We start from the raw sequence: 10,013 nt of genomic DNA, 5'->3' as shown, positions 1-10,013 counted from the left end.
ATCCAGAAGAGGCTAGCAACAAGGCCCCAGGCCGGGAGTGCACATGGATCGGTTAAGTTTGTGAGCATTGTAAAAGCGAAACCGAAGAGCCCGCGGGAGGAATAGTTCGAGCGTTGCGAAAAAAAACACGAATTTGGCTTATGCCTAAATACTTCGGGGCACCACGGATCCTTGTCGTAGGCGATGCTATAGTCTGTATTCGAACGGGCTGGGTAGGCATTTGTGGGGTGGGTGGGTGAAATTGGTGAAATCCTTAAGTACACCTAGTCAACAACAACTTAAACAGTACTAAACTCCCAGCTGGTCTATCCACTACAACGGAAATAGTAAAGTTTTCAATAATACTGGGACGAATAGTGATCACGGGTTTCCTCATTTTCCCGAATTTGGAGAAGAGGCTTGCAAAGCTAAGTGTGGGGTTTCGCCAGAAAAGTATGTCCAAAGGAACATCCATTAAAGACGCCTTGAAGCAATGGGAAGAGAAGACGGGGCAAAAGGCCTCTGAAGCCACCGAAATAAAGCTGATTGGCATATTTCCTTCCATCGAAAAGATGGATAGTGCTCTAAACCAGCTAGCTCTCTGCGAAAAGCTCTCATTGTCAACAAACGCCATCGACAAGATAACCAACCTCAACGCACTGAAAAACCTACGGATCCTCTCCCTCGGCAGGAACAACATAAAAACCTTCGCCGGCCTGGAGGCCGTGGGAGACACTCTCGAACAGCTGTGGATCTCGTACAACAACATCGAACGCATGAAAGGCGTCAACGTTCTGCGCAAGCTCAGTGTCCTGTACATGTCCAACAACGTCGTCAAGGACTGGACCGAGTTCGTCAGGCTCAACGACCTGCCGAACCTGGTCGACCTCGTGTTCGTCGGCAATCCCCTGGAAGAGCGCTACGCGGAGGCCGGCACGTGGATTGCCGAAGCCGTCAAACGCCTTCCCAACATCAAGCGACTGGACGGTACACCGATTGTTCACTAGCCATCCACCGGAGGCGCCGCGGCCGCACGAGTCACGCGCCCAACCGCGTTCGCGGAAGAGAAATGAAGCAGTTTAGGCCAGGACCTATTTCCCCGGACACTTCACTGACAAAGCGCAGGGCAAGAATACATGAAGCGCCAAAATGAGCTGTCAGGCAAGGGCTGCGGCGAACTCGGAGGTTTTGTGAGGCGTCGGAGGCAAAAAGTATGGGCCCTCACCTTTGAAAGATGCCTTATTTGGCACAGCCATTAACGTTGGTCATTGCGTGGTTAGCATAAAGCCAACGTAACCTTTTACCTAACCTTTGTGTTTGAGGGTGGGGTGGGAACGAATGGCGGCTTATTACCGGACCTGGAGGCAAGACCAGCAACGACCAGACGGTCTACCACCATATTCCATGTCTCTGTACGCATAAAAAGCGAACTCAACTGCCTAACCAGTGATGTGGTGGTTCTTGTCCTCCAATTTCTTTGGAAAATACATTTTCTATCGGAATTAGACACAAACTTAGTTTAGTTCCACATTTATCAATTTGGGAGCACCATTGTGATACACAATGACTTGTTTGGCGACCGCAGTTCAGCTAAGCTCATATCACTGTTGTTCCAGTTTAATTCATTTCAGTTTATTTTTAATTGCGTATATCTCAGAGAGCCTTCAGGCTCGTCGTGAATCTTTAGGTTCTAAGTGAACATCATTTAAAAATAAACAGTGGATGGGAAATACAAACTCATCATTCTCAACATTTAGCAAACTCACATTTGAAAAAAAACAGTGCAGTAACGTATATTCATTTCAGCTTGAGTTGTTCCTGTAGCCTTTGCCTGATGGTTTGCATGGCCGGTGGTTAGAAAAATGCACAGCGGCATAGAAAATGGCGTAGAAAATTGCATCTAAAATTACGTAGCTGAGCCCAATACTTTAAAGACCGCGCCTATGATTCCCTTTATTCGCCCTGCCTCTCGTAACACTTGGCTGTCCTGTCTGTCTGGACAGTGGTGTAGTTGTTCTGAATGGTCTGAAATGATGCTCGCAAATCCGTCATTGTCCTGTGCTAAGTATGAACTTCATAAGATTTGATTGCGAGAAGTACAGTAGATTTTGCCCTCACAAAATCGCTAAACGTGCTTGTTTCCTACGGAATTTTGTCGACTTTGTTGTCTCAAATGGCACACAGTTACGTAAATTAACCAGTTTTGCACTCAGCGAATCGTTGCGTTGCGCTGCATATTCTGTAAATGGACATCCAGCAGCAAAATGGCAACATCAAGAGTCCCTCTACCCAGGGGCGGCGTCACCGAGAAGGAAGGAAGCCTCCCTTTCTATCTTCGGATAGATTAGGTACAGTTCCTCTATCCCAACAAATTTGCAGTGCAAACAATATATATATATATATATATATATATATATATATATATATATATATAGTTCATTGTCTCAGAGGCAGCCAATCAGCACAAGCTATGTTCCAAATGACATTTGTGGATCCAGCCCTGCGGTCTGGGGCCTCTTAAAGGAAATGTTCCATATTCGAAGATATTAAAGCAAACATCAGATCTGCTGAAATGAACTCATTTATAACTACTGGTATGCTTTTAAATGAAAAATACTGGTCTAGACAACATAAGTTCTGCGTTTCGTAGATGTGCTCCTCAAAACATAATTGCTTGATCACGTCATCATGCCTTAAACAGCACTGATTGAGAACCAATTAACGGCCACTTTATTTGAAAATCATACTAATGAACGCCACTTATGAACGATTCGACAGTTATACTTTATATATATATATATATATATATATATATATATCTATCTATCTACTATATATATATAAATATATATATAGTATATATATATAATATATATATATATATATATATATATATATATATATATATATATATATATATATATATGCTGTGTAAGCATTTTCTTTCATAGGCACATATCTATTTACCAGAATAAAGCTTCGTCACACCTCCGAGCATCGAACCGCGAAAACATCTGATGCTACTGAGACATATCCAGATGACCACTGGTCGACATTCCCACAATTTTCGAAGTGTATCGACTGTTGTCAGTCCAGTCCCTAGAGTTAAAGCCGAACAGGAGGTGACGGGATCACCGCCTGCGTGGAAAGCCACGCATCTAATATGTTCCCTTACAATTACGTAAGTTGTTCAGTGCATTAACAGGGAGCATTATTCACATAAATAAGACGGTAGCATCAGTCTTATTCCTCGGAGAAAAACCAGGAGAATGAAGATTTAGGTGGGTTGATATTTCGGCAACATGTCTTTATCGAAACAAAGCAGAGGTGCTCTTCTGTTATTATTTCGATAAATGCATGTTGCCGAAATATCAACCCAGCTACATCTCCATTCTCCTGGTTTTTCTCCGAGGGAAAAGGCTAATACTACTGGTGTATTTATGTTCCATTTCAAGGTGAAAACCGATAATGCGCGGTTTGCATGCCTTTCATTGCGCCTCTGGCTTTGGAAGCTGTTTTCGTACGTTGTAAAGTAATCAGGCGTCGTAAATGGTAAATATATATGTAGATAATACATATCATAACTTAAAAAAATGGTTAATAGATGTGTGCCTATGAAAGAAAATGCTTGCACGGCATCCCTTCTAAATTCGTGCTTGGCATTGTATGATAAATTTGGAACTCATATAATTATGACCTGGCAATATAGAGTTTCTTTTCTTCTGTTCACTGCACGCCTGGAAGCGTTGTTAGGCATGGGTATATCAAAGCAAGACAGCATCGTAACAAAAAATTGCCGTGGCCCATGTCAGCTGAACTTTTGAAATTTGTATTTAATTTAAATTTGAACTTAGTTTTAGTAAATCTGCACTTAGTTTTCATAAAGTTCTAGTAAAACATAGTAATATCCAAACTAATAAAGTATATTGCCATATCCTCACTATCACCATGGGTAATTTACATGTAAACTATTAGAACAGTCTTCAGTGATTGAACTTCCACTTGAAATGAGAGTAGCGTCTGAGCCGGTCTTGATCAGGGCGGGGGGGGGGTCATCCCCAAAGGCTTTGCAAACTTAGCGAAAAAAATGTTGGAGCGCGGGGCTTGGGATTTTGGTACCCTCATGGTGATCTATTTTACACCTGTGTGCAGATATGAAGTGGTTGAGCCATCGGCCAAGGTCATACACCTATTGAAACTGCAAATATACTGCAAGCCTCCAGCGGTTGCTGGAGATGCAGGGGGACGGGGGACATATGCTCCCCCCATACTTTGGGTACGAGGAGCCTCTCGGACAGCCGAACAACGGTTCACTTCGAATGGTCAAGTGGCCTGAAAAACTGGCCCGAGTTCGTTTTCAGTGTCCAATGCTCGTCCAATGCCAGCCATAGAGACCCTTGCACCGATCAGGGCCCCTGAGTCGATAAGGAGCCTATTGTTTACTGTTCACTTTTGAAAGCAATGGCAAACCAGGCCTTCTCCTAATCTTGTCATGCTATGCATTCAACTGTTTCTTCATGCGCTCATCATAATTAAGCGAGGGAGAATCGCTAATAAACAGTAATCGCGTAAAGGTTGCAGAAAAAAGTGACGATTCTGCAGAAAATGAATAAGATTCCTCATGCTAAAGCGCGGAATGACAAAACGCATCAGTGTTAATACAAATCTAACGCCACTGTCAGCCAGCATTTATATATAGTTAATATGCCATTTGCAAACCATTGCCCCATTGCCCAGACTGACACGAAACCGGCTGTTCCGTATTGGTGGTCTCTGACCGACATAGAGGCCCTCATTGTCTCAGAGGCAGCCAACCAGCACAAGCGATGTTCCAAATGACATTTGTGGATCCAACCCTGCGGTCTGGGGCCTCTTAAAGGAAATGTTCCATATTCGAAGATATTAAAGCAAACATCAGATCTGTTGAAATGAACTCATTTATAACTACTGGTATGCTTTTAAATGAAAAATACTGGTCTAGACAACATAAGTTCTGTGTTTCGTAGCTGTGCTCCTCAAAACATAATTGCTTGATCACGTCATCATGCCTTAAACAGCACTGATTGAGAACCAATTAACGGCCACTTTATTTGAAAATCGTACTAATGAACGCCACTTATGAACGATTCGACAGTTATACTTTTCTTGGCCTTGATCACCGCATGGCCAATGGAGTGGCAGAATCCGAATGACGCTATCATGGCGTCATGAGTGTCTAAGTGGCCTTAAAATAGTCCCCCCAACCAGTAGCTCGGGCAGGGGGAGGGCACAGGGGCACGCACCCCCCTAGGTTCCGAGGGGTCTTACGGGCCTCTCGGAACCTACCATTAAGGGCCCGATTTGAGCGACCGAAAGGCCCGAAAGGCCAGCCGGAGATCTCCTTCAGGGGCTCCAACCCGCAGGGTCGGACACTCCAATGCCAGCCAGAGAGTCCTGCGCTGCTCAGGGGCCCATTGAGTCGATGAGGGCCTATATTTCGGCCAGACATCACCAGTAACGCACAGTCGGCTCCGTGGCGGCATGGGCGTAAGGGTCCATTTCACAAGCTGATATAAAGTCGGCGCCTGCGATTTACATTGCTCGGGGTCTCACAGCGCCTAACAGGGGCCCTGTGTTGTCAAGAAGTCCCGAGTCTGCAAGAGGCAGTGTCCGAGGAGGCCCGAAGAGCCAAGAGGGCCTACCGGGTCCGACGATCTTTCTAAGCCAATTGGAGGGTCTAAAGATATGAAAGGCTGGTCGGGGTCATATTCAAGGGCCCCGACCGACAAAAAACGGACCCTCAAATAACGTCCAGAAGGCCCTGTCCACAGGTCTGGCGCCTTGTATCTGTCAGGAGCCCACAGCGCCTAACAGAGGGTCCTGTGCTTGCAAATGCCCCGAGCCGACCAAGGGAAGTGATCTATGAGGCCCGAAGAGGGACATGGGCGGTCCACCGGGCCCAACGATCAAAGACCCAGTTGGAGGGCTTAAGGGCCGAAGGACTGGTCGTGTTTCACGGAAATAATCGCGGCCCGTTGGGTCGTGACCTTAAATATCAGTCAGAGACCCTATTGCACCTGTGGAGGAACAAATGAGACAATGCAGGTGTCTAAGTCGGTCAGAGACCACGAACACCTAACAGTCGGCTTCATGCCCGTCTGAGCCCCTGATGCCCACTTCCCAAGCAGAAACAAGGCCAGGGTCCGGTATTTTCAACGTTCAGGGTCCCTGACACAATATGGGACTCCTGTGTCGGTTACGGGCCACAGTGTCGGACAGGGGTTCTGTGGCGGCAAGTGACCCCGAGTCGGAACGGTGTTTGAGGGGGCCCAAAGGGGGGGGGGGGGCGAAGGGTCTCTCGAGACTAAAGATCAAGGACCTGATGCGATGGCTGAGGGGTTCGAAGGGCTGGCTGTAGGTCACAATAGGTATCCCCGCCCATAGGGCCGTTGTCTCAAATGTCAGTAAGGTGGCCTCTTGTACCGATAGGGAGTCCTGAGACAGAGCGTTCCTCTGTTTCGGCCCGACATCACGAACAATGAACAGTCGGCTCCATGTTGGTCTGAACTCTGTGGGCCCATCTCCCATTTACATTGGTCGGGCTCCTGCATCGTTCAGGGGCCCACGGTGTCAAACAGGGCACTGTAGTCATTCTGTGTCAACAAGGGGCCTCGAATCGGTCAGATGAAGGTTTGCTCAACAAGAAGGGAGACAGGAGCTCGAATGACAAAGGGTCTCTTGCGTTAGTTGGGACCGTCTGCCAATTAAGAGAAACATAAGAGCTTATGATGAGTGCTCACGTTGAGGTAAAAGAAGAATCCAGTGCCGATCGGGGCCTCCACTGAAGAATCCTGTGCCAGTCGGGGCCTCCACTACCGAACGGTGGGTCCTCCAAACCTATTCCAGCATGGGCTAGTTAAAACCAACTGGAGTCTACGTGCCAATTATGTGCCCACCTGCGGCAATCAGGGATGTTGTTGCGTTAATGACAGTTCATGCGTCAATATAGAGTCAGACCACTGCGCGGGTCAGAAGGCCTCCGGTGTCAGGGAGCGGACCAATTTGATATGACGTATCATCCTCTGGGGCCTTCGCATCGGCCAGGGGATGCCACCCTGCGACGCTAGAATGACGGCCGGAAAACACAGCGCGGTGGGGCGGAGCAACCCTCCACTCCTTGACCGGGAACGAAAATGTACTCCGTAGTGTCATATTCAAGGGGCCCCTTACCGGAAAGAATTAGGGGGTCTCATTAACGCTGAATGGAGTGGGTCGAAACGAGTTCAAAATGCACAAGGCCATCCCATTTTTCCCTGTGAACGTTCATTATTTTCAAAATCGACTATTGAAATAAATGCCATCAAACTGTTTGAGCCTGCACGCCGGGCGCCGATAGTGTAGTGGTTACAACCACTGCCCGTCTGGGAAATCACAATACTGGGTTCGATTCCCCGCGGTGCCCGCCTTTCTTACCGATGGTCTTTCAGCCCTCGATCGGGAATAACAACGTGCCCCAGAGTGCTCCAATCAAGGGGGCCCCTTCACCGGAAATAAGTGGTCTCATTAGTGCTGAATGGAGCGGGTCGAAATGAGTTCAAAATGCAAAGGCCCATCCGATGTTTTCCTGAGCACGTTCATTCTTTTGCGGAAGCGACTTCTAAAAGGAAGACCGTCACAAGCTTTGAACCGGGCGGGTGCCGAATGTTTCCGAAAGTCTCAGGTAAAATATACGCTCGGAATATCTATGAATGTACGCTGTGGTGTCCACAAGCGCTCAAAAGTGCTTCTTTAAGATGCGACACAATTTTCTTTCACCCGTTGGCCACAACCTAGTGCAAGCCTCGGGGCCGACGCTGCGCAGCACGCGGTAACTGCAACGCCTGGCGTTGAGTTTTTTGTTGCTTAGATATGCTAACGCGCATGCTCAAAACTACGTCACATAATGTGTACCACCAATCGATTCTAACTGATTGTTGAACATATCCAGGCAAACATGAATATATATATATATATATATATATATATATATATATATTCATGTTTGTATACTATATATATATATATATATATATATATATATATATATATATATATATGTCTCTCTCTCTCTCTCTCTCTCTCTAAGAAAAAGCTGTCCTCAATAACAAATGGCCCATATCCGGTGATTATTTTTGGGGGCTCCCTTTTACTATCAGGGAACCCTTTGTCAACCCTGTGTCCCCCCTCACTTTGTCATGGCTCTGGCTGCGCCCCTGCCCCCTTGGTATGCACATCTTGGCAGACATGTAGCTCAGACACTAGAAGGGTTCGTGTATTAAACATGTCTCGACCGGGCCCCTCCGTGGCACACCATGGACGGGGAGGGGGGGGGGGGGGGGGGCAGGCTGGACCATCGTGCTTAAGGACGGCCGGGCCAAATTAAGAAATGTAAATTGCAATGGATAGCACCGTGGCGCGCAGTCTCAGGTCACACAACAAACTCGAGCTTATGTACGTATCAAGATTTCAGGTCAAGGCCGAATTATTAGCAGGTTACTTTGGAATACCTGACCGCTCTCACAACGCCTTTAAGTTAGAAGCGCATCTCACGGTGTGAGAGCGTTCTGCCCTGATCAGACATGCTACGTAGGAAACTATCCAACGTTACACGTGCCATACCAGGCATAATGCCAAGGGCATCCTCCGTGCAAATGAGAGCTGACACCTCGGCCTATATGTCCTCTTGGTCTAGTCATTTTCCTCATATTTGAGCCATCTTAACGCAAAGTGGGAGAAGTTAGCCTCAAGTATGGGTATCAGAAACGTGAGCAGGACCTGTTACTTGTTCATAAACCATCTAAGGTCAAGGTCAAATGAATGACCCCGGTGGTGAATTGGTTGAATCGATTCTCGCGTTGTTTTCAGCAGTTCAGTCCTGCCGACAGCGCAGCCTGATGCTCTTCAGCCCCGCCGCCAGTCTCGTCTCGTCAGTTTGCATGTGAAACTGATTAAAGGCTTCCGCCGCCCCGTCACTGCGCCGCTGTGGCAGACCTGAAGCCCAGCCGCCCGCCACCGGACCCACCTGGGCACGGGCTACGTGCACCGCGGTGCATGTCAAGACATAATTCAGTTATTATTACTCGTTTACAGATCTAAAAACATTCTCTTTCTTTCGGATTCTGGGCCGATTTGTCTACTGCGACGCGCTTTTCTAAAAAATGACCAAGGCATCACTCGCTCTTGATGCATTATGGCCTCAGTTGTTATTTTGGCACGAGGCGTAGAATGTATCAATTGACAGCTGCTTTGAATTGTGCAGCGATATCTCGAGGCGTTTTTGAAGTATTGCGAATATTGGGCAGGGAAGGGAGAAGATTTGGCCCCCGGTCAATGTCCGATTAAGAAGTGCAGAGCTGTGAACTGCACCGGAAGATCTTCAAGATGGCTAGTGAGCTAAAAGAACTTCCAAATCTGGAACACTCTCGTTAATACGACTACGGACCCTGAAATTGGACTGCTCATCGTTGGTCGTGAGGGTTCATTTGAGTCACTTAAGTGACGCGAAGGGTCCTAATTAAGACCTAAGGGGGTGAGCTGCCGCTAAACCCTCCCCCTGCCGGAGCCTTTGCTCCCATGATGTGTAAAAGGAAATGGTCCGGCAAATAACGCATCTCAGGAGGGCATACACGTGTTCGCGACATTTAAGAGATTCAATCCAACGGAAGGGACAGAATGAAGGGGTTCAGGTGTTAAAGAAAGGACGATACATAAATCGAGTAGCGCTACGTATCTAGACTTCAAAGCTCCAACACCTTAAGTGTCAGGCTTATCTCGTCCAATTCAGCAATGGATATAACGCCAGCCATGACCCGGTCCCCATCATGACCCAGGACCGTCACGTGATTTGCACCGAAAAACCAGACACTCGTCACGTGATTTGTTAACTCTAAAAACCGGACGCAATCGTCGCTAGCGCCACTCCGCTCGCCGATGCCTGTAACCAGAGTCATTCTACACAGCGTTCCAGGTGCGATAACACCAAGATACCAGTTGCTTAGGAGATCCGCTCCAGAGGC

General features: G+C 47.2%; 1 protein-coding gene across 1 annotated transcript; it reads left to right on the top strand.

The window, feature by feature from the left end:
* The first annotated feature begins 185 nt into the window (after positions 1-185).
* On the top strand, positions 186-1,564 carry LOC119104629 (dynein light chain 1, axonemal-like). Its single transcript, XM_037228345.1, has one exon. It carries the CDS (start codon positions 435-437, stop codon positions 984-986), a length of 552 nt encoding a protein of 183 aa, XP_037084240.1. The 5' UTR covers positions 186-434; the 3' UTR covers positions 987-1,564.
* The last annotated feature ends 8,449 nt before the right edge of the window (positions 1,565-10,013 follow it).

The sequence above is a fragment of the Pollicipes pollicipes genome, unplaced genomic scaffold (genome assembly GCF_011947565.3).
Source record: "Pollicipes pollicipes isolate AB1234 unplaced genomic scaffold, Ppol_2.1 Scaffold_6052;HRSCAF=7182_pilon_pilon_pilon, whole genome shotgun sequence".
NCBI classification, from domain to species: domain Eukaryota; kingdom Metazoa; phylum Arthropoda; class Thecostraca; order Pollicipedomorpha; family Pollicipedidae; genus Pollicipes; species Pollicipes pollicipes.
This window is presented reverse-complemented; position numbering and strand designations above follow the sequence as displayed.